This window comes from Ochotona princeps, chromosome 13 (genome assembly GCF_030435755.1).
Source record: "Ochotona princeps isolate mOchPri1 chromosome 13, mOchPri1.hap1, whole genome shotgun sequence".
In the NCBI taxonomy this organism is placed as follows: Eukaryota; Metazoa; Chordata; class Mammalia; order Lagomorpha; family Ochotonidae; genus Ochotona; species Ochotona princeps.
This window is the reverse complement of record NC_080844.1, coordinates 47,251,832-47,274,586: the sequence shown is the minus strand read 5'-3', so window position 1 is coordinate 47,274,586 and position 22,755 is coordinate 47,251,832. Positions and strand designations below refer to the sequence as shown.

General features: G+C 54.5%; 1 protein-coding gene across 5 annotated transcripts; it reads left to right on the top strand.

The window, feature by feature from the left end:
* Nucleotides 1-434: 434 nt before the first annotated feature.
* LDB1 (LIM domain binding 1) lies at nucleotides 435-11,896 on the top strand. Of its 5 annotated transcripts, none has more exons than XM_004579921.3 (11): nucleotides 435-849; nucleotides 8,165-8,267; nucleotides 8,372-8,416; nucleotides 8,531-8,606; nucleotides 8,709-8,811; nucleotides 8,930-9,102; nucleotides 9,664-9,786; nucleotides 10,021-10,104; nucleotides 10,197-10,320; nucleotides 10,464-10,612; nucleotides 11,302-11,896. In XM_004579921.3, the coding sequence occupies exons 1-11, from the start codon at nucleotides 825-827 to the stop codon at nucleotides 11,530-11,532; spliced, it is 1,236 nt and encodes a 411-aa protein (XP_004579978.1). In that variant the 5' UTR covers nucleotides 435-824; the 3' UTR covers nucleotides 11,533-11,896. The 5 variants fall into 5 exon arrangements, with proteins under 5 accessions (XP_004579978.1, XP_004579980.2, XP_004579979.1 ...); XM_004579923.4 differs by having other exon boundaries at nucleotides 492-849; nucleotides 10,464-10,606; XM_004579922.2 differs by lacking the exon at nucleotides 435-849 and adding an exon at nucleotides 5,482-5,797.
* Nucleotides 11,897-22,755: the final 10,859 nt, after the last annotated feature.

The following is a 22,755-nucleotide window of genomic DNA, read 5'->3' as shown; positions in this document are numbered from 1 at the left end:
GCAGAGAGCAAGAGCAAAGGAATCAGCGGTCTCTTTTCCCTCCCGGAACACGCGCGGCCTGGGGTGGAGAGAGCTACACCTCACTGCCCACCCAAGCTCCGCCTCCCCAGCCCCGGCTCCCGCGCCGGCTCAGCTCTGCTCCCAACCCAGCGGCACCCAGGGGACGGACACTGAGTGTGCCTCCCATCCCCCACGCCCACCCCACTGTCCTCCGTTTCTGGGGTCTCTGCCTCCGTCTCCCTTTTTTTTTTTTAAGCTGCGTCACCCGCCTGCCGTTCCCTCAACGCTCCGGGCCCCTCGCCGCCCGCCCGCCGTGCGGCGCACGCACGTCGCCGCTAGCTGCGTGCCCGCTCGGGTCACTTTGACACAGCTCTCCCCTCCCACTAGCAGTACAATTAGCATATTAATAAAGCCAGGCCCAGCCCGCCGGGGGCTGGAGAGCTGGCGCCTGCGAGAGGCGAACGGGAGCGCGCGGGCGCGGGCGGGGGAGCGGCGGCGGCGGGGAGGGCGGCGGCGAGGGCGGCGGGAGCGCACAGACACGCACACGCACACGCGCACACACGGACACACACTCCGGGGACGCACGCCCGCGCGCACACACGCAGCGGCAGCTCGCCTTCCTGCCTGGCTTCCTTCCTGTCTGCTCGGCGCCTGACAGGCCCCTCGCTGCAGCCAGGGGCCGCCCGCACCGGGCAGAGGCCTGGCCGGGCCGGCGGCGAGGGCAACGGGGGCCGCGGGCGGCGGCGTCGGCTCATGCCCGGCCTGTCCCCGCGAGGGGCGGGCACCGTGACTCGGCTGGGCCCCCAGCGGCGGGCGATGTGAAGATGTCAGTGGGCTGTGCCTGTCCTGGTGAGTGGGGCGCTCGGTCGCCCGGCCCCTCCCTTCTTACCCCTCCCCGCGACCCCCAACCCCTTGTTTGGCGAGAACTTGTGTGGGGGTCATTCCTGGGAGGGGGAGGTCAGGGCCTCAGCAGGGAAGGTTTTCTCCATCTGTAAATGCTCACCAGCCCAGAAGCATTGAGAGGGGGTGCAGAGGGTAGCTTCGGTGTATTTTGGGGGGGAGTAGGCTAATTGGGGAGGGGTTGGGGGGAACTGAAATTCCCAGAATTCCAAGGTGTTAGCCAATCACAAGTGACTCTGGACTTTTGACCCCCCCAGGTCATCATAGAGTTGTGATTGGCTGGCTTGGGTCGCCCCCACCTTCCCAGCGGCCTATTGCCTCTCACATATTCTGTGATACCCCCTTCAGGCTGTTTCCAAGGTTCTGTTTGTGGGGGGAGAGATAGGGATTGGCCCATCTTGCCCCCCTCCAACTTTTCCTGCCCGTTGCCTGGAAGGAGTTGGCCATCCTGAGGGGGTAGAAGATACTCCTAGGGGTGCTGGATAATTGGGCCCTTGGGTCTGGCATCTGTGCCTTAGTGGGAGGAGGGAATGTGACAGCCCCAGGCAAACTAGGAAATAGAGCCCTCTGTGGAGAGTTAAGTTGGGGAGAGCAGCACTTGATCCCCAAAGTGAGAACTTGCAGAGTTAATATTCTCACCTCCCCAAAACAGCCTGGTTCTTACTAAGGACAGCCTGGGGCTGAACTGAGGTGAAAGGCTCTACCTCACTGCTGGGAGCAAAGAGGGGTGCTGTGTAACCGCATGGGGTATTCTACTGAGGGCTCCAGCACACTACTGTCCATTGCCATGCCAAGCCCTCTGGCGACTTGGGTTGGTCCTCTGTCCCAGGCTGGAGTCAGCTTTCTCCAGGGAGTCCGCATCACTGCATCCACCCGTATGCTCCACTCCACTGGACCCACCCCCAAACACACACAAACAGATCCACACATCCCCCGGGGAGGTTGCCAGTGTGGAAGCTTCCTTGAAAAATCATATGACCCAGACCAGGCTGGGCTGGACAGGGCACACACCAAACGCCTGCTGTGGCTGACATTTAAGGGGCAGGGGCCCAGAGGAAGGGCTAGGAGAGCGCAGGGATCCTGGAACATCCCAGCTGTGGAAACAACTGGCTCCTGCTGTAGAGAGTAGGAGAGAGCAGCAGAGGGAATAACTTGCCAAGCCGGAATCCTGCCTGGCCCCGCCATCCTTCCTCATGCCAGCTTGAGTGTTTTCTCCTTTCTGTCGCCCCATGCTGGGTACCCTGTCCAGGTCCGTAAATGACTCTGAGGCCAGCCCTGGATCCTGACCCTCCCTCTCCACACTTGGGAAAACATCAAAACCAAGGCCCTGAACACCGTGGAAGACCCAGTCTTAAATGCTGCTGCTTAGTTTCTGTAAACAGTGGGGGCAAGGGATGTGTATGGAGGGGCTGGAAACGGTCGGTGGGACCATAAGGAGGCTGGTCCTGAAGTTGAGACAGAGAGCTGGGCCCAGTGGCGGGACGGAGAGAGTGAATGCTCTGGGAGCAGCAAGAGGACAGGAAGAGGACCCCACTAACACAGGGGTGTGCCTTGGCTGGGGGAGGGGCACAAGTTTTCAGCCAGGGCCCCCAAAGCAATGTTCCTTTTGTGTGTCTTGGGAGTCTGGCTGAGCTGGTGGGGCGAGGGTGGCTGTTTCTCCTGATGATGGATTAATAGCTGAGAGGATGGACTGAGGTTAGACTTCAAGGAAAACCCATTGGGTTGGGGGGAACCTGAAGGCAGCCTGGAGGTGGGGAGTGGTAGGAGTTGAGGTGAGAAAGGGGACTGGTCTGGCTTGGGTGGGTAGGAGCTCATGCAGGGGCATCGGGGCTGCATTAGCAGTTCAGGCCCAAAGACTTCCCCCACACTGAGGCGCCCTGGGGTGAGGGCAGAGGTGCCCTGGCAGGTCGCCTGCCTGCCTGCCTGCCTGCCCGCCCGCCTGCTTGCCTGAGTCTCTCCTTTGTGCTCTGCTGTCTCCCGGCTCCTCCTCCTCCCCCAGCCCGACAGAGACAGCACATGCCCCACACATGTGACTGAGGGAAGCCAGAGCTCAGGCAGACCCACACACATGCACACCAGAAAAATGCTACAAGATAGCCCCCACACACACACACAAACCCCCAGCTCCCAAGGTGCTCCTGGGGTGGCGAGGGGCTTCTAGGGCTGAAATGGCCAGAAGCAGCAAGAACTGACTACTAAGGGGCATCACCCTGGGCAGGATGCTGAGAGGGCTGCCGCCTGGGGCAGCATGTGGCTCGAAGGGTTAAGGCAGGGAGGAGTAGGGGGAGGGGAGGAGGCAGCAGTGGTGGCGGCTGGGAGCCAGGAGAGGAGGATGGCAGAGCGCCAGGCCAACGGGAGGCCGGGCACAGACAAAGGAAGGGGGGCAGGCACACTGGAGGCCTGGGTCAGGGGCCCGGGCAGGGGGCAGTAGTGGTACCTCATCCCATGGGCCGTGCTGCAGGAGTCCCCACCTCCCAGAAGAGTACTCTCTTCTCTCCCTTCTCACCTTTGTCATTCTTGGCTACTCCCTGCCACCACCAATTTTAGATCCTCCAAACTCAGACCTGCTCTCACCGGACCTCCTCTGCCCTGTGCAAGGGGCGGGGGAGGGGGGAACACTACATCAGAGCAGGCGCAGACTTGCTAGAGGAGGAAACTAGGAACTTGGGTGCTACGCCAGAGTCTTGAGACATCTTGGCATTTAGGGGCCCGTCTTCCCCACAGTGAGACAGGAGGGCCCTTGTGTGAGGAGGCAGGCTGGATGGGGGTTCTGAGCTCCTGACCAGGGGCAGAAGCCAGAGCAGATCCCCCACCCCCTTCCCTGGGTGAACTGTCATTTGAGGCCTGGATGAAGGGGCTGCTGCAAAGAATGGCTGCAGTGCCCCAGGGCTGGGGAATCTAGCGAAGCTCGAAATTCCCAGCCTGGCCCTGGCCCTGTTTGCAAATGAAGTTTGGGAAGTTTAGAGGCAAAAAGACAATCGATGGAACTATCCCAGTTGCACTGTACATTGCGTAGCCTTGGTGGCAGGATACAGGTTCCCAGGTCTTTCCCATAGGTTTTCAGTGTGGCAGGACTGTGGTGGGGCGTAGTATGAGGTTTCAGGAAGGACTCCTCCTTTAGAGAGTGAGCGGGAAAGAGGAGGGAGGGAGAGAGGAAGAAAGGGGTGTGTGTGTGTGTGTGTGTGTGTGTGTGTGTTGGGGGGGTCAGGATCCATTGTGTCACGGGTCCCAGTGTATATAGAAGTCAGGGTCTGACTGTGTGTGTGTGTCCATGTCCCTCAGGTTGAAGTGTTTATCAGGTCCTGACTGATGTGAAAGTGAGATGCGTTCACATGTGGAGGATATCCTCCTGGAGCCAGGTGTGACACAACTGTACAACTAGAGTGTGTTTAGAGATACTGTTTTTTGGGTTTGTATGAGATGGGGCATAGAAGAGTAGATGCTGAAGTTGGAAACAAGTAAGAAGTAGGAGGGTCTCACACCCCTTGTGTGTTTGGGCTCCCTGTCCGGTCTGCCAGCTAGTGGTCATTTTGGGCCACTTCTCAAGATTGAGAAAGACTCCCCGCCTTGGGATGCCTAACCTCACCAGATTGGAGAACAGGCCCTACCCCCATTGACCCCGGCCATCCTTTCTCCTGAGCCGCTTCTAAGGATCCTTGCCAGGGACCCCTGGAGGGGTAAGTTTGCCCTCCTCTGCTCTGAGGACACCACGTGGCTTCAGTGGTGGTGATGGTGACGGCAAGGGGGCTTTCCCATGAAGGTTAGGGCCTGGAACCTGGCTGCGCTGGGGCAGGGTACCCCCTCCCTCTCACTCGTGTTTACAGGCTCCCTTCAGAATGTCTCTGCCAAAAATAACCCCAGGGACTCCCCCCAGCTGCTTGGGGGAGCTCAGTAGTAGAGCCCAAGGGTGGCCGCACAGGCCAGCTTTGTACTCTCCTGGGAGGCGACACCGGGGCAGGTCTGGGAGGCAGTTAGAAGACACGGAGTCTGGGAGCCCAGCGCACCCCTCCCACCCCATATGCCTGCCTGCCTGCGACTCTGGGCTCTGGCGCTCAGCTCGGGCCACCACGCCAGGGACGGGCTGCGCAGCGATCCTACCTACCCCTCAATCCCCGCAGGCCTCCCCTCCTTCCAGGTCTCTTCCGGCCCAACCTGTCCATCCCTTGTCTCTCCCCGTCTCTGTCTCTCTTTTGTTTTTCTCAGCAGTCCCTCCCTCGCGCCCTCCCTCCCTCGTTCACTCTTCCTCTTTCCTCGCAGGGAGGGGGCGGGGCTGGCGGGGCGGCTCCACCCTCCGCCCGCCCTGGGGCCTCATTCGGAGAGGAGCTTGGAGAGAACGAGCGGGGAGGAGGAGGGAGGGAGAGAAAGGGAGAAAAGGCAGGCAGCCGGCGGGTGCTGCGAGTGTGTCTGAGTGTGCGAGTGAGTGTGAGTGCCGGTCCCTGCCTCTCTCGGTGCCCCCAGCAGAAGGGCCCGGTAGCCTGGGGAGGGCGGGTGGGCTGCTCGGAGGCAGAGGCAGCGAGAGGCGGCGGCGGGGAGAGCCGAGGAGGAGGAGGAGAGAGGAAAGAGCGGAGCAGCCATTGTTGAGGGAAACCTTGCAAACAAAGGCGGCTCCGGACTCCCCGCGGCCCCCCGCCCCCCTGGCCGGCCCCCTGGCCCCAGGCCCCCGGCCCAGTGGCCATTGTAACTTTCCCCCGGGGCTGTGGCCGCCGCGGGGCGGGCCAAGGCCCCTGCGTGCGAGTCTTTGTGCGGCCGGTGGAGTGGAGCTCCCAGCCGGGTCTGCCTGTCCCACTCGGGATATGAGCGGCTGAAGTTGGCCCCTCTTCAGCCCTCACCCCTGCCAGGGCGCCTGTGGGCTCCCAGCTGCTCCCCGCACCTCTCCTGGCCCCCTCAGTTCTCCCAGGTAAGTCTGGGCTCCTTGCAAGCCTGTTGGGGGTGGGCGGAAGGCCCGCAGTCCTGCCCAGGCCTGGTGTGCTTGCCCTTGGGGAGAGGTGCCTCAGCTCAAGGCCTAGATGGGTAGGGGCCTCTCTGGCCTGCTGACCCACCCACCGGCAGCCACTAAAGGAAGGGGGCTTGCTCTCAGGACTGACTGGTTACCATGGAAATGCCCAGCTAGAGGACGCCCCCCACCTCCCCTAGCAGCCCCAGGATGCAGCTGCAGTCTGGAGAAAACTTTATTAGTTTAGGCTACTCTTAACCTATCCCGGCTTCCTTAAGGTTCTCAGATTGCTAGGGTGGGGGCACATGTGACTCCTGGGTGGCAGACACAGTCCCTCCACCCCCACCCCCACCTAGCTGCTTCTGCCCCTGCCTGTGGGGACCGGCAGTAACAGGGACAGATGGCTTGGGTGGTGTCCCTCCCCTTCTCCCAGGCTCTTGTGCTGGGGCTGCTGGGAGTTGCTATGGTTCTAGAGAGATGCTGAGTTGGTTTGTGTCCACTCACTGGAGGCGTAAATGGAGACCCCAGAGCCTCAGGCATTAGCTCCCAGAAATATTACCCTGAGCCCCAGACAGTGCCTGACCCTTCCTATGGGAAAAACTTAGCCTGTGAGACTTTTCAGGGTCAGGGAGGAAAGAACCCAGGTGTCCTCCTTTGTTTTTCTGCACATTCTTGAGTGGACACGTGTCTTCTTCAGTGAACTTGACATGAAGGGCACAGTAGTTAGTGGTTATGCCTTTGCGAGCCAGGTGGGAGAATCCAGACTCCTAGTTCCTTGCCCAGGCCCAGCTTCCTGTGGGTTGTGTGAACTTGGGTTTCCTAAGTGACCATGACCTCTCCGTGTGTGGAGTGGGTGCAAGCTTGGTAGCTGGGTGGGAACCCTGTCTCCTTAAACCCGGGTTCACTCCAGGCTGGCATGTGAAGGCAGTGCATGCTGTGCTTGGAGCTCGTGGACATGGCCTGTGAGGGCCCCTGCGCTGGGCAAAGGCCTTTTGTCAACTCCCTGATCCCGCCCCAGGGCTGCTGGGTTGCAGCCCTTGGTAGGCGTGTTGGGGCGAGATGAGGGTAGAAGCCTGCTAGGCGGGATGAGGCACACACATGTGTGGGCACACATAAGCTGTCACTCTTGGCACCCTCAGGGACTGTGCAGATTCGGGGGATGGGGGTCCGTGTGGGACCCTGCTTTTGCCCATAGGGTGAAGAGGGGGCCCAGGGGAGAGAGTTCAATGACACATGTTGGCACAGGGTCTTCCTTTGTCTACTTCCCCTAAGGAACAAGACAGGTTTTGTATCTGCATTGGGAGGGGGCTCAGATCCTACCAGTGAAGCTTCTCTGCTTGCCTTCTAGATGCAGTCAAGATTTTGGGGGGGAGTGTGGGGGTGAATGAGCCTGTTAGACAAGGACTAGAACCTGTGGGGTTGTGCCTTGATTTCCTCTCATTTTGGCAGCAGGGGAGCTGCTCTTAACCAGCCATGAATTGGACACTTTTTCAGTCAGGAGATGGTATGCTGGGAACTGGGTGGCCGGGTAAGGTACAAGAGGGGACACTTACAGGTGCACTGACGCATAGCAGGGACCCTTGTGTGTCCCTTCCCTCCACAAGTCTCAGGAGAGAAAGGTTGTGGCTTTGGGTTTTTGGTTTGGAGACTACCCTGCTCATGATGGGGCTGGTGAGGAGGGGTCTGGGCTGATAAGAGTGGCCGTTAGTGGGGAAGGCTGCAGACCGAACTGGTTATCTGGTGGGCGGCAACCAGCAGGCACCCCCTTCTGGTTATCTCTGCAGACCCTGGAGGCTGGGGAGGAGATGCAAAGACACCAAACCCCCTGGGTGCTCCCCCAGACTTGGCCTATGGAAGGCAATGCGGGGATCAGGTGTTAGTACTAGATAGGAGAGTCAGAGAATTGGAACTCACATCTTTCCTCTTAACCTGTAAAATGGGTATATTTCAGCCAACCCTGCTACTGATTGACTGCAGCTCTGTAGATAAAAAGGGTGTCTGTCCAACTTAGCTTCTCCCATGTGGGTGTTTATTCTGTGATCCTGACATTTCTTCCCAGCTCCAGTTCCTCTTCTGTCACTCAGGACTCAATAAGATGAAGTTGGGTTTTTAAGCATGGGCTGGGATTTGGGCTGAGTACCTCCAGCTTAATTACATGAGATTGGAGCCAGAGTATTAGAGGGAGTCAGGTGCCTCCTAGAGTGAGTATTCCTTCTTCCCGGTAGAGCTTTGTAATCCAGGCAGGGGGCCCATCCCTGTGCTTGTGGCTGAGCAGGCTTCTGGGGGGGTCGGTTCCCACAAGGGGCTCAGTGGACTGGCCTTCCTTTCCAGGTTGTTCCTCCAAGTCATTCAAGCTGTACTCGCCGAAGGAGCCCCCGAACGGCAACGCCTTCCCCCCGTTCCATCCCGGCACCATGCTAGATCGGGATGTGGGGTGAGTCTCTTGGCCACTTCCTTATCATTCTCCAACTGGAACTCTCCCCCCTCCCAATAATTCCTATGTTCTACCCCATTCTCATAGCCTCTTCCCTTACACAGCCCAACTCCCATGTACCCACCTACGTACCTGGAGCCTGGGATTGGGTAAGTAGAGTCCAGTGGGCAGCAGGGTGCTTTCTATTATATAGGAGAGAGCCAAGGTGGGGGGGCCAACAAGAACATTTTGCTTCTCCTGAGCTTCCACCTTCACCTCCCCAGGAGGCATACGCCGTATGGCAACCAAACTGACTACAGAATATTTGAGCTTAACAAACGGCTTCAGAACTGGACGGAGGTATGATCAAAGGGAAGAAAGCTGGGAAAGGGTGAGAGATCTGGGCAAGTCATGTGACAAGCCTTGTGACACAGACACACAAATCCTCTCTGCACTCCCTAGGAGTGTGACAATCTCTGGTGGGATGCTTTCACAACCGAGTTCTTTGAGGATGATGCAATGTTGACCATCACTTTCTGCCTAGAGGATGGACCAAAGAGATACAGTGAGTGACCTCCAGGGGCCCTGCTGTGGGTGTGGATAACTGCTGGAGGTGCCAGGGGAGACAGCTGGTTGGCCTCTTGAACTTCCTCTGGTCTGAAGAATTTGTCCCATCTCTACAGCTATTGGCCGGACCCTGATCCCACGCTACTTCCGCAGCATCTTTGAGGGGGGTGCCACAGAGCTCTACTATGTGCTTAAGCATCCCAAGGAGGCATTCCACAGCAACTTCGTGTCCCTCGACTGTGACCAGGGCAGCATGGTGACCCAGCACGGCAAGCCCATGTTCACCCAGGTCAGCAGCCCAGCTGCGTGTGGGACATCAAGGCACGGGGATGTAACTTCCTCTCTCACAATGGGTGCCCAGGGAAGCAGAGTGGGAAGTGGCCACTTAAGAAGGGAAGGCAGGCACAGTGCAGCACTTGGTGAACGCCGATGGAGTTTGCACAGGTCAGTTTTCTGGTCCCTGGCGATGTACACCAGTCGCCAGTCAACAGAAGCCTGCCCATGGAGAACATGTCATAGAACATGTGTCAGTGGCTAGGCAGGGAGTGTATCTTGGTGCATTGAGCTTTTCTACTGTGTGTGTGGGCAGGGGGAGGGTCTACAAAATAAATGTAACCATTGATCCCATTTTCTGCAAACTATGCCATTGTACACAATGTCCATGCGTGTCTGTGTAAAAGGCCCAAGGGTGTAACACTTATGTCGGACCTAAGGGCCACCATGACAGTTAAGCACCCAGATGTATGAGCAAGTAGCCAAAAGGTATGCCATGGAAGCACGTGCAAAAACTGTAGCAGGCATGTTTTCAGGTTTGGGGAGGGGACAGGGTTGTGACAAGCCTGTCCTCCAGGTGTGTGTGGAGGGCCGGTTGTACCTGGAGTTCATGTTTGACGACATGATGCGGATAAAGACGTGGCACTTCAGCATCCGGCAGCACCGAGAGCTCATCCCCCGCAGCATCCTTGCCATGCATGTGAGTTGTGAAGGGGACCCAAGGCATCGGGCTAGAGAGGCAAGCAGCAGGAAGGGTGGAGTAAAGCTTATTTCCTGACCATGACCTCAGACTGAGGGTTCAGGCTTTGTCATCTGGAAAGCATGCTTTGTAACTGCCCCCCTCCAATCCAAGCAGTGTCACAGCACTCGGATGCTAGGGCTCGAGCAGATACAATGCAGCAGGTGCCACTGTCCTGTCTTCCTCGCACTCTAGGCCCAGGACCCCCAGATGTTGGATCAGCTTTCCAAAAACATCACACGGTGTGGGCTCTCCAACTCCACTCTCAACTACCTCCGAGTGAGTCTCTGATTGCTCCCTTTCTGCCCCATTCCGCTGGTCTTGGCTCCGCATCTCCCTGTTGACAAGCCACCTCCTGGGTCTGCCCCCAGCTCTGTGTGATCCTCGAGCCCATGCAAGAGCTCATGTCCCGCCACAAGACCTACAGCCTCAGCCCCAGAGACTGCCTCAAGACCTGCCTTTTCCAGAAGTGGCAGCGCATGGTAGCACCCCCTGGTGAGTATTCTATTGCTCTTACTGGGATCTGACGCTGCCCCACCTTTGTCTCTGGTCTGCAAAGCTGGGCTCCTGCATGGGCCAGGCTAGAGAATAGGGCAGCTAGGGCCCTTTCCCACCTGAGTTTCCTTTCCTTGGAACAGCGGAACCCGCACGGCAGCAGCCCAGCAAGCGGCGGAAACGGAAGATGTCCGGGGGCAGCACCATGAGTTCGGGGGGTGGCAACACTAACAACAGCAACAGCAAGAAGAAGAGCCCGGCCAGCACCTTTGCCCTCTCCAGCCAGGTACCTGTAAGCATCTCGGCTTTCTTCTCTCTTCGGGGCTGCCCCACCACCCTACCCTGACCCCCAACCCGTGTCCCTAGCAGACACTGAAGCAAAGGCAGTTGGCAGTTCGCCCCATGTGCTCTGTGACACAGGCTGACTTTGTTCACTGATGAGGGAGTCCTTGGCTGGCACATGCGTGCTTGTGGCCACACAGACTCAGTCATGGGGACGTAGGGGACTTAGCGGATCAAGCCAGCCACGAGAACCTGTGGATTCTCAGGATTGGCGGCTGTTAGGGCACAGGACTGTCAGAAGCACACAGGTGCACACTGAGAGGAACACACAGATGTTAGTGTTCGCAGGTCTAGAATACAAGCACATGCAAACAGTCCCCTCACTCAGGGCTGTGATCTGCTCCATCCTGCATGTGGACAGAAGCTTAGGAGGCTCCTGAAATTGTGGGGAGGTAGACGGGGAACTAGGTGAGCAGACTGACGTCTTCCAGGATCTGACAGAAATGGGTTTAAGGCTCTGCTACCCTGGCGACCCTCAGTGGGGTTACGGGAGCTCGGGGCTGGGGCTGGGGTAGGGTGGACTGGGGTTGGGGTGGAATTGAGCTTCCAGGGCAGGCAATGGGGTTCTAGGGGTATCTGCCGCCCTGGGTTGGGCGAGCCCCTGCCCCGATTATGTTTGGGGACCTCCGCCACTCTCAGGATGTGATGGTGGTGGGGGAGCCCACCCTGATGGGCGGGGAGTTCGGGGACGAGGACGAGAGGCTCATCACCCGGCTGGAGAACACCCAGTTTGACGCGGCCAACGGCATTGACGACGAGGACAGCTTTAACAACTCCCCTGCGCTGGGCGCCAACAGCCCCTGGAACAGCAAGCCTCCGTCCAGCCAAGAAAGCAAATCAGAGAACCCTACATCACAGGCTTCCCAGTAAGGTCCCTGCCATGGCCACCCAGCACTCTGCCTGCCTGCCCCACCCCTCGCAGCCCCAGGGAGCAGAAGACAGAACGAGAGACTGAGCATGAGCATCCTCCAATCCACCCACTTTCGGGAGGAACTGGACTTGCTGGGGGCAGGTGCCAAGATGGCCCTCCCAGTGGCCCTGGGCCAGGCCTAGTGGGGCCAGGGGAGACTCAAGTGGCTGCCGCTGTGGGCCCTGGGCCTCTGGAAAATGTCCTGACCACCCCCCACCCCAGGGCATTTGTCTCCACCTTAACTGCAGGTTCCGGGTCCCCCATCCACCTGACTCCACCCTCTTCAAGCCTCGGGTTGTTTGTACTCACAACCTTTAGGGACTTTACACTTGGGGCTTGAATGAATGCCCCTCCACCCTAGGCAGCTGGTAATTGAGGGGTAAAGCTCTGGGCTCCTCCTTCCCCTGCCACTTATCTCAGCTCCAAGTTTTTAAAAAAATATATTATTAAAAATGTTACGTTTAAAAAAGCAAAGTCATTCATGTCCCCCGCCCCTTACCTCTATTCAAAGTCCAGCTACCTCCCTACTCTCCCAGCAGATGGGGGACCTGTGGCCCAGGTTGGGGGGAGGGCGTGGGAAGGGGCACAGCCCATTTTCCACGGTTTCAGAGCTTCAAACCAAGGAGACACTCACCATCTCTCATCCCTGTTCTCTGGAAATGACTGGAGTTGGGGATGGTGTGTGGGGGTCAGCGGGAGGGCTTTGGTTGCCACATCTTAGGGACAGTGCTCTACTGTTGTCTCCCCAGCCTCCAGGACTCTGGCCTGGCCTCCTCATGCTCGTGACCCCCCTGTCCCAGCCCAACTCCCACCCCTGTGATGTGTATTCTTCACATCCTTTCACCGGAGCAGCTGTCTGGGATGGGGCAAAACTCCCCACTTAGGGAGCGTGAAGGGAAGAGAGCAAGCAGCCTTGTCTGTCGCTGTATTTGATTTTGTCTCAGTTGTGCAGACATGGAATTGGGGAGGGACTCATCTACTATTCTCCAGAACCCTCTTTCCCCAACCTGTCAACTGTGTCATTTAGGCTTACCCTGCTCTTCTGTTCTGGGAGGTGGGGGTCTTCATCTCCCAGCATCCCCTCCCCCTCCTCCTTAGGAGGAAGAAGGAGGCAGCAGCCAGGGTCGTCTGCTGTGGGGTCACGGTTGGACCTGGAGAATCAGGCTTCATGGGAGGCCGAGAACAGGGTCCCCGGCCGCCATACCCGGTTTTGACCTTGCTGCCTTTTGACAGCCAGTCCTGGGAAGTGTCAGCCCCACCTCTCTGCCCCTCTCTGCCATGGAGCTGGCCATCTCCTCCACTCTGGCCTCCACTTCCGGAAGAGTGTTGTGTCAGGAGCTGAGGGAAGGGGTGAGGAATATAGATGGCCCACCCCGACTGTAATGCCTTTTTTTTTTTCTGGGCCATTTGAGTCATGTATGGTACTGATCAATAAAGAGACTTTTTGGTTTGAGAGTGTCCTGGTTGGTCATTGATACCTAATAATGAGTAGTCCAAGGCAGTACACCCCCACACCCAGAATTCTGAAGCCAGTCCAGCCTCTGAGGGAAAGGAATGTGTTCCCGCTCACTCGCAGAAGTGTCCGCTTGCTTTTCTGAGTTACCCTGATTGGCACCTGCCTGCACCCTGAGTCTTGTCCCTAGATGTCTTTGTCCAGACTCATCTCCATCAGAAGTTGATTGCCCAGCCTACTCCAGGACTTGCTCATCAGCCCCAACTCCCAGGAGGCTGCTGGGAAGGTGGCATTCCTGAGGCAGGCTTTCTGTGGTATAGCTCTAGATGGAGTTGTGAGGAAGCGGTGTTTGTCTAGGAAGGGCTTGCGTTGGAGGTTCTAGGAGCAGTTGTAGCACCTGAAAGAAAGGCAGAAGTCTTGCATCCAGATGGCCCATAGTAGCCAGGGCTGGGCCGTTTCAAATCCAGGAGCCAGGAACTTTATGCAGGTCTCCTATGTGGGTGGCAGGAACCCAAGTCCTTGAGCCATCCTCTGCTGTCTCCCACGTTCAGAACCTGTGTTCCAATTTGGAATACGAGTGAGTGACCCGAGCAACATCAACCTGCTGCCCCATGATGCCTGCCCCTCCTTGATGCTTTCTGTTGGCAACACTCCCGCCCTTGTCCAGCCCCCAGCCAGCCAGCCCAGCTGAGACAAACATGTCTACCCTGATGCCAAGGTGCCCAGATGGGGATTAAGAGAGTAGCAGGATTGTTTACTTCCTGACTTCCAGTGAGAGGGATGGAGCGACGAGGACACTGGGCTCTGTTGCTGGAGGCCGCCTGAGCTCTGTAACAGGCTGGAAGGAGAAGCAGGACCCTCCTTAGACACCCTCCTTTGTTATCATTTCTGGGACGGCTGAGGCCTCAGGTCAGTCCTCCACTAAGGACTCCTAAATCTGAGTCAGGTCCTCCTCTTGACCTCCATCCTCCTTCTCACTGCCCAGATGCCAGGAAGACAGTGAGGCACAGCCTGCCCAGCCCACCACTCCCCAACCCACCCAGCTATCTTTGACTCTACCCTGCAGCTCACCCAGGTCCTCAGCTCAAAGCCTTGGGACCCTGAAACACTGTGTTTGCACACACACATGTTTCTGTGGAGCTGGCCTGACTGAAGGCCATTTTCCAGCCAACTGCTACCACTAACTCACCCTAGGAGTGGCAGGTTAACACCTACAGTGGGTCTGTCTAGTATGGATGGGCACTCAGCTTTGTGCCAGTGTCCATGTGACCATTGAGCTGGGACAGAGTATGGATGTGTGTGTAGGCCTGTAAGTAACTGAGAATAAATGTGTGGCTATGAATGCGTGCCTGTGTATGTATGTGTTGCTGTGCTTGTCTACTGGTGGATTCATTCATTTAGTTTGTATTGATTGAGCCATCCAGGGGTCAGGTGCACTTCTAGGTACTGGGGAGAGACACTAAGGCTACAGAGTGTGAGTGGAAGAACATAATAAGGATGTGCTGTGCAATGTGTGGCTTGTCAGCATCACAATGTTGGGAGAGGGGCGGGAGGGATGGTCACCGGATCTGAATTCAGGAAGCACAATGTGTAGTGACTTCCTCTGGAAGCCAGCTCTGGTTCCTCCCTGTTGGCCCCCAGCAGCCCCTCTGTGGAAGGCACCAGGTGAGGAGGAATTGGGAGGAGTAGGAAGAGCCAGCCCTTATAATCAGGAAGGCATGGCCCTGAATCCAATTCTCTGTCCTTTTCCCGCAATCCCCAGCTCAGCCTGACTCCAGTTCTTTCCCCATGTGTCCTGGTCCAGCCCAGTACAGCCTGAGCTCTGACCCCTCTCCTAGGACCCTGGTCTAGCCCAGCACAACCACTAGCCCCTCTTTCATATCCTTCAAGTTGGCCAGACTTCCAATCCCTTCCCCTAAAGGTAGGATTTTCATCTAGCCAGAGTAGCCCAGTTCCATCTGACCACAAACGTGTGCTGAAGTGAAAGACTGCAACTGCCCTCCCAAAGGCTCATTTCCCTTAATTTTTTTTTTTCATGAGGTAGGGCCTTATCTTGAGATTAGGAGAAGTAGAAGAAAGGATCAAAGGTTCCAGTTATAGGCTGGAAAAATACTGGGAGACAGGGAGCTGTGGAGCTGGGGTGCTGAAGACAGCCCTGGTGGGGCGGGGCTGGGCAGGCTAAAAGGGTGAGAATGCAGAAAGAAGTTTGAGCCATGGCTATCATGTTACTTAGCCCGGGTTGGCCTGGCTCCCCAGTACCCCCAAATGTTTACGGGTGGAGTGTCAAGCATCCTGGCCATGATCTCATGCTTGCAGCACCCAACCCTAAGGCCCTTCCCTCTGCCGCAGCCTGAGGTTTCAGATGAAGCAGGCACAGGAAATGGCTGAGAGATGACAGCTTTCCTGCAGTTCTTAGACTGGCTCTGCCTAGGGAAGTAGGGTGAGAGAGGAAGCTGGCCCAGCGCTGTAGGTTCCTCACACAGCTTTGGGTAGGAACCACTTCCTACGGCATCCAGGCCCCATTTCCTGAGCTGCTAAGCCTGGATGACTTCTCTTCCCCCTCCTGGTTGTGGCACTTCTGTGCCAGAAGCTCACCTTGCCTGGAGGAGAAGCTGGGAACAGTCCCTGGAGAAGTTTCACTGCTGATTTGGGGAGAAGACTCTTCCCAAAAGGAGGCAGGCATAACTTGACTCCTTTCATCATGTGGACTTGAAATTCATAGCACCAGATTAGCCAGTGCCTTGGCCTAGGGCACATGCTTATCACTGCTTTAGGTGCACTTTCTTACTGTTATTTATTTATTTATTAAGATTTTTTTCATTAGAAAGTTAGATATAAAGAGAGGAGGAGAGACAGAAAGGAAGATCTTCCATCCACTGAATTCACTCCCCAAGTGGTTGCAACCGCTGGAACTGAGTCAATCTGAAGCCAGGAGCTTCTTCTGGGTCTCTCACATGGGTGCAGGGCCCCAGGGCTTTGGGTTGTCCTCCACTGCTTTCCCAGGCCACAAGCAGGGAGATGAATGGGAGTGAGGCTGCTGGGACATGAAAGGGCACCCATATGAGATCCTGGTGTGTGCAAGGCGAGAACTTTAGCCGCTAGGCCACGCCGCTGGGCCCACTGCTGTTTATTTTAAAGACCAATTTGTCTTTGAAAGACAAAGTTACAGAGAGAAGGATAGAGAGATATTTCATCCACTGATTCATTCCCTGGAAGACCATAACAGCCAGAGCTAAGTGGTCAGGCCAATGCCAGGGGCCAAGAAGGTTTGTCTAGGTCGCCCACGTGGTACCAAGGGTCCAAGTACTTGGGTTATCTTCTGCTGCTTTTCCCCAGGCACATTAGCTGGGAGATCAGTACCAACTGGCACCCAAATGGGAGGCTGGTACTATCGGCAGCAGCTTCACTTATTATACCACAGTACCTGCCACCACTTCTATTTTAGATGCATAATACATGTAATAAAAATTAATCAGGGGGCCTGGTGTGGTAGTCTAGTCCTTGCCTTGCATGTGCCAGGATCCCATATGGGCGCCAGTTCTAATCCTGGCAGCCCTGCTTCACATTCAGCTCCCTGCTTGTGGCCTGGGAAAGCAGTTGTGGACAGCCAAAAACCTTGGTTGGAAAGGCAGATATATAGAGAGGAGGAGAGACAGAGAGGAAGATCCTCCTACTGATGGTTCACTCCCCAAGCGGCCGCAACGGCTGGAGCTGAGCCAATCTGAAGCCAGGAGCCAGGAGCCTTTCATGGGTCTCCCACGTGGGTGCAGGGTCCCAATGCTTTGGGCTGTCCTCGATTGCTTTCCCAGGCCACAAGCAGGGATCTGGGGCAGAAGTGGGCAGCCAGGATTAGAACCGGCACCCATAATGGATCCCGGTGCATGCAAGGCGAGGACTTCAGTCACTAGACTACTGCACTGGGTCCTACTCATGTTTTTGTTTTGTTTTGTTCTCCTCAGTGCTTACTTTACCATCATTCAACTTATTACAAACTGCCCCAGAGCTCTTTGCTTTCTCAAAGCCTGGATTAAAAATAAGGGACATGCAGTAAAAGCCTTACATCTTCTTAAAATATTTCTTTCTTTAAAAAAAAAATTATTGGAAAGGCAGATTTTACAAAGATAAGGAAAGACAAGGGGAAAGATCTTCCATCCGCTGGTTCATTCCCCAAATGGTCGCCCTGGCTGGAGCTGAGCTGATCAGAAGCCAGGAGCCTTGATTTGCTATCTAGTCTGGCTTTCTTCCTGTAGTGCAGACCTTAGGAGGCAGTAGTGATGGCCCAAGTAATGAATTTCCACCACTCATGAGGAACACCTGAACTGAATTACGGATTCCCAGCTTCAGCCTGGCCAGTCCCAACTAGCCATTGTGAATACATGGGAAATGAGTATGGATGGGAGCTTGCTCACTCTCTTCCTCTCTCATTCTTTCTCAAACAAATAAACAAAGCTTTTAAAAGCATTATTTATTTATTTAAAAGAGAGCTACACACAGAAAAAGATCTTACATTGATGGTTCACTCCCAAATGATCACAAGTGTCACGATTGGACCAGGCCAAAGCCAAGAGCCAGGACGTTGGGTTTTCCACCTGGCTGCAGGGTCCCAAGCATTTGGGCTGTCTTCTGCTACCTTCCCAGGTACACTAGCAGGGAGCTTTATCAGAGGTGGAGTAGCTGAGAGTCAAAGTGGAGCCTATATGAGATACCAGTGTTACAGGTGACAGCTTAATCCGTTATACCGCAATTCTGGTCCCAGTATTTGATTTTTTTTTTTAAGATTTATTTATTTTTATTGCGAAGTCAGATGTACAGAGAGGAGGAGAGACAGAGAGGAAGATCTTCCATCCAATGTTTCACTCCCCAAGTGGCCACAGCCAGGAGCCTTTTCCAAGTCTCCCACAGGCTTTGGGCTGTCCTCAACTGCTTTCCCAGGCCACAAGCAGGGAGCTGGATGGGAAGTGGAACTGGCGGGATTAGAACTGGCGCCCATATGCGATCCTGGCGCGTTCAAGGCGAGGACTTGAACCGCTAGGCTATCACGCTGGGCCTCCCAAGTACTTGATTTTAAAACATTTTCCTTATTCCAAAAGAAAACTTGTATCCATTAACAGTTGCTCCACACATGCCCCCTTTCTGTCTTAGATACCACTGATGTATAATTTTGCCTAATCTGGACATTTCATACAAACAGAATGATATTATATCTGCCCTTTTGTGTTGGGTATCTATCACGTAATGTAATATTTTCAAGATTGATCCGTTTACCAATATTTGTTTTTATTAACAAGAGCCTTGCACTCATGGGTGTATTTTATTTGTCAGTTGACTGACATTTGGGTTATTTCCATTTTTTGTCAATTAAGAAATAAGCTGTTGTGACCATTTATGTGTACGTACGTGTATTTGAATGCATGTTTTAATGTGTTTGGAGTATATGTTTAGGAATGGACTTATGGTAACTGTGTTTAACCTTCTGTGACACCGCCAGATTTTTTTTCAACACGGCTGCTTCATTTTACAGACCTCTCTGCAATATAGGAAGGCTCTCATTTCTCGCTCTTCTTGCTGGCACCTGTTATTGTCTGCCCGTTTGATTATAGCTGTCCTGCAGAATAGGAAATGATACTGTGATTGTGATTCGCATTTCCCTGGTTATCAACCCTTACTGAATATCTGTATATCTTTTTAAAGATTTAGTTTTATAAAAAAAAAAAAAAGATTTAGTTTTATTTGATTGTAAAGACAGATTTTACAAAGAAGAGACAGAGAGAAGGATTTTCTGTCTGCTGGGTTCACTCCCCAAGTGGCTGCAGCTGCTGGAGCTGAGTTGATCTGAAGCCAGGAGTCTCGGTCTCTGACATAGGGGCATGGTTCCAAGGCTTTGGGCTACTGCTTTCCCAGGCCACAGGCAGAGAGCTGGAAGGAAGGAGCCGCTGGGACATGAGCCAGTGTCTATATGGGATCCCGGTATGTACAAGGTGAAGATTCAGCTATTAGGCTATCATGCTAGGTTCCTTGCCTGTATATCTTATTTGGAAAATTTAAACTTTATCCATTTAAACAAATTATGAATTTATTTGAAAGGTACAATTATACGTAAAGAGAAAAGGAGACAGAGCGAGGACTCCATCTACAATAGTTGAAGCTGGGTCAGGCCAAAACTACGAGTCTACAACTCCATCCCTGCCATTTGTTGAGCAAACCAGCAGATGGAAGATTATCTATGCATCTATCTGAAAAATAAATAATTAAAAAAAAAAAGCAGATGGCCTGGCATGATAGCCTAGTGGCTAAATCCTTGCCTTGCATCTTCTGGGATCCCATATGGACACTGCTTTGTATCCTGTCTGCTCCACTCACTAACCATCTATTTCCTTGCTTGTGGCCTGGGAAAACAGATTACAGTCCAAGACCTTGGGACCCTGCACCCAGATGGGAGACCCAGAAAAAACTCCTGTCTCCTGGCTTCAGATCAGCTCAAGTCTGGCCATTGTGGCCACCTGGGGAGTGAAACAGCAGACAGAAGATCTTTGTCTATTATTCTCTCTGTAGATCTGTCTTTCCAGTAAAAATAAATAAATCTTAAAACAACAAAAACGAATTTTACTGCGCTAAGACTGCGCTAAGAATCCTTCTGGGGCGTGGTCTAGCGGCTAAAGTCCTCGTTTTGAATGCGCCAGGATCACATATGGGCACTGGTTCTAATCCTGCCAGCTCCACTTCCCATCCAGATCCCACCTTGTGGTCTGGGAAAACAGTTAAGGACTGTCCAAAACCTTGGGACCCTGCAGTCACGTGGGAGGCCTGGAAGAAGTTCCTGGCTCCTGGCTTCGGATTGGCGCAGCACTGGCTGTTGCTGTCACTTGGGGAGTGAATCATCGGACAGTAGATCTTCCTCTCTGTCTCTCATCTCTGTATATCTGACTTTGCAATAAAAATAAATAAATGAAAAAAAAAAAAAAAAAAAGAAAGAAAGTACCAGGCTTCAAAACTTCAAATAAAAATGAGCTATTGTCATATACCCAAGAGCCCTAAGAGATCGGGGGCTAAGATTCCCTTGTCCCCAGCCACCTGTCAGACCGAAAATAGCTTCTCCACCTCCCTTCCCTGAGGCAGCTCACTGCCAGGAGGGAGGCCACAGGAGAGGCCATGAAGCCCATAGGAGTGGGAATGGACAGGACCTTAAACTGGGGGAAGACTATAAGAGCTAACTTGCAAGAAGTTGCTAGAGGTGGTCCAGGCTGGTGGGGAATATAGGGAGTCCTGGAGCACCCCATTAGATCCTTGCAGTTCCAGCTCAGCAAGTCAATGTGCTTTTCTGCTGTGGAAAGAAGGCGTCTACAAGATGCACTACCTTCTCGCCGTGGGTAGTGACTCATCCAGTCCTGGTTGGCCTAGGCAGGCCCTGCACTTGCTGAGAGCTTTTCAATGACCACAGCACCTAGCAGGGCAGCTCCTGGAGCTCTATGTGCCAGGAGCTCTATGTGTAGCACCTGACTGCTGCCCTCTCTGCCCTGGACACACAGTGGGTAGGAAACATGAGTTGCTACCACAACGTCCAGCTGAAGCCCTAGGTCATGCTCCCTCAGATGGGCTAGGGCTCCAGGACGTACCTGGTATCCTGCTCAGCTTGTCCTGCTGCCATCCACATGGATCCTGCAAGAGCTCTTGTTCCAGTGCTCTAGCTGCCAGCAGCCCTTGCCCATCCACTCCCTGGGGGCAGTGACTGCTCCTGTGTGCTGCCCCTGCCTGACCAGAGCTCAGCCCAAGTCTGAAAGTGGATCCCTCAGGCCAAGGACCACGTCTGATTCCCTTGGGGAGATTTCATCTTGTGCCTGCCCCCTGGGCCCTGCCTTGTGCACCTTGAGTTCCCTGGCCCATCTGTCCCAGCACCGGCTGCTTTTCTTACCCAGAGACCCCCAAGGCTTGCCCACAGCCTACCTCCTCACTCATGCACCCTGACCCTTTCCTCTCGCCCTCCTAATGTCCACACCTCCACCTGCCCTGCTTTCATCTCCTCTCCTGCCTGCTCCCCTTCTTGCTGGGGTCCCCTCCTCCCTCCTGTGGCTCCCTAGTGAGCATATTCAGCTTCATAAGCAGCTGGGTGGGAGTTTCCTGCAGCGGCTAACTCCCTTGGGAATAGCACACACAACCTTCACTTCAAGTCCACCTCACTGTCAAATCCATCCTCCAGGCTTGCAGGCAACTGAACTGTTCCTCCACCCTTAGGAATTTCCTTCCAGGCCTGATTCTCCAATCCCTCCCCACTCCAGAATCCCAACCTCCCGGAAGACCGGATTTACACCCACAGTAATGCCTGATTCCAGACAGCACAGGCCCAGCTCAAAGACCCCAGTCTGTCTAACATCATTGTTTTGTCCTTGCTCCCTAGGGACCATTTTTGGGCAGGAACCCTTTCCTCACACTCTCCTTTATTCCCAGTACACCAACACTCTCTGTGCATGGGAGTCCATCAGAAAAATCCAACCCGACCTGCTGGGTGAGGTGGAGATGGCCTGCAGTGGGAATGGGCGGGGAGGGGCTGCCTGTGGTGCATTGTCATCCTCTCAGACATAAACAAGTAGATCCTCCTCCTTCAAGGGATTGTCAGAAAGCAGTCAAGAAGGACCTGGCGTGCCTGGCACAGCGGCATGGTGGCCTAATGGCTGAAGTCCTTGCCTTGCATGCGCCGGGATCCCGTATTTGGTGGAGGTTCATATCCTGGGTGCTCCGGGCTTCTGGCCTGGGAAAGCAGTCAAGGACTGCCCAGAGCACCTGCATGGGATACCCAAAAGGAGCTTCTGGCTGCTGGCTTCAGATCAGTTCATCTCCGAACTCACCTGGGGAGTAAACCTGTGGATGGAAGGTCCTTCTGTGTAATCTGCCTTTCTTTTTAAAGTAAATCTTTTTTTTTTTTTTTTTTAATTTATTTATTTTTATTACAAAGCCAGATACAGAGAAGAGGAGAGACAGAGAGAAAGGTCTTCCATCCGATGATTTACTCCCCAAGTGACCGCCGGTGCTGCGCCAATCCGAATCCAAGAGCCAGGAACTTCTTCCAGGTCTCCCACGTGGGTGCAGGGTCCCAAGGTTTTGGGCCGTCCTTGACTGGTTTCCCAGGCCACAAGCTGGGATCTAGATGGGAAGTGGAGTTGGCAGGATTAGAACCGGCGCCTATATGTGATTCTGGCGCATTCAAGGCAAGGACTTCAGCTGTTAGGCCACTGCGCTGAGCCCAAAAGTAAACCTAAATAAATAAAGAAAGAAAGAAGAAGAAGAAGGATCTGGCTGGGCCTGACCCTACCAGGACCTGTCTAGGGAATAATTAATTCTGGGTTTGATGGGTAACATGGAGTTAGAGAAGCTGCAGTTGGGGCTTTGACAGGCTGTGTCGGAGTCCCTAGATTTGAATCCTGCCTCTCCTTCTTCATCAGGCATACCCTGGCTGTTACGGATATTTAGGGAGTGAACCAACAGATGTGAAATCTCTGTCTCTCTGTATTTATTGCTCTTTTTTTTTTTTAAGATTTATTTGTTTTTATTGGGAAGGCAGCTCAGATTTATAGAGAGAAGAAGAGACAAGAGAGAAAAATCTTCTGTCCGCTGGTTCACTGCCCAAGTGGTTGCAATGGTCAGAGCTCAGCCAATCTGAAGCCAGGAGCCAGGAGCTTCTTCTGGGTTTCCCACAAGGCAGCTAAAGTCCTCGCCTTAAACAGGCCAGGATCCCATA

Coding starts and splice junctions, on each gene's coding strand:
- LDB1 (XM_004579921.3), top strand. CDS start 825: ATGTCAGTGGGCTGTGCCTGTCCTG. Junction 9,103..9,663: donor GCAAGCCCATGTTCACCCAG/GTCAGCAGCCCA, acceptor CCTGTCCTCCAG/GTGTGTGTGGAGGGCCGGTT. Junction 9,787..10,020: donor GCAGCATCCTTGCCATGCAT/GTGAGTTGTGAA, acceptor CTCGCACTCTAG/GCCCAGGACCCCCAGATGTT.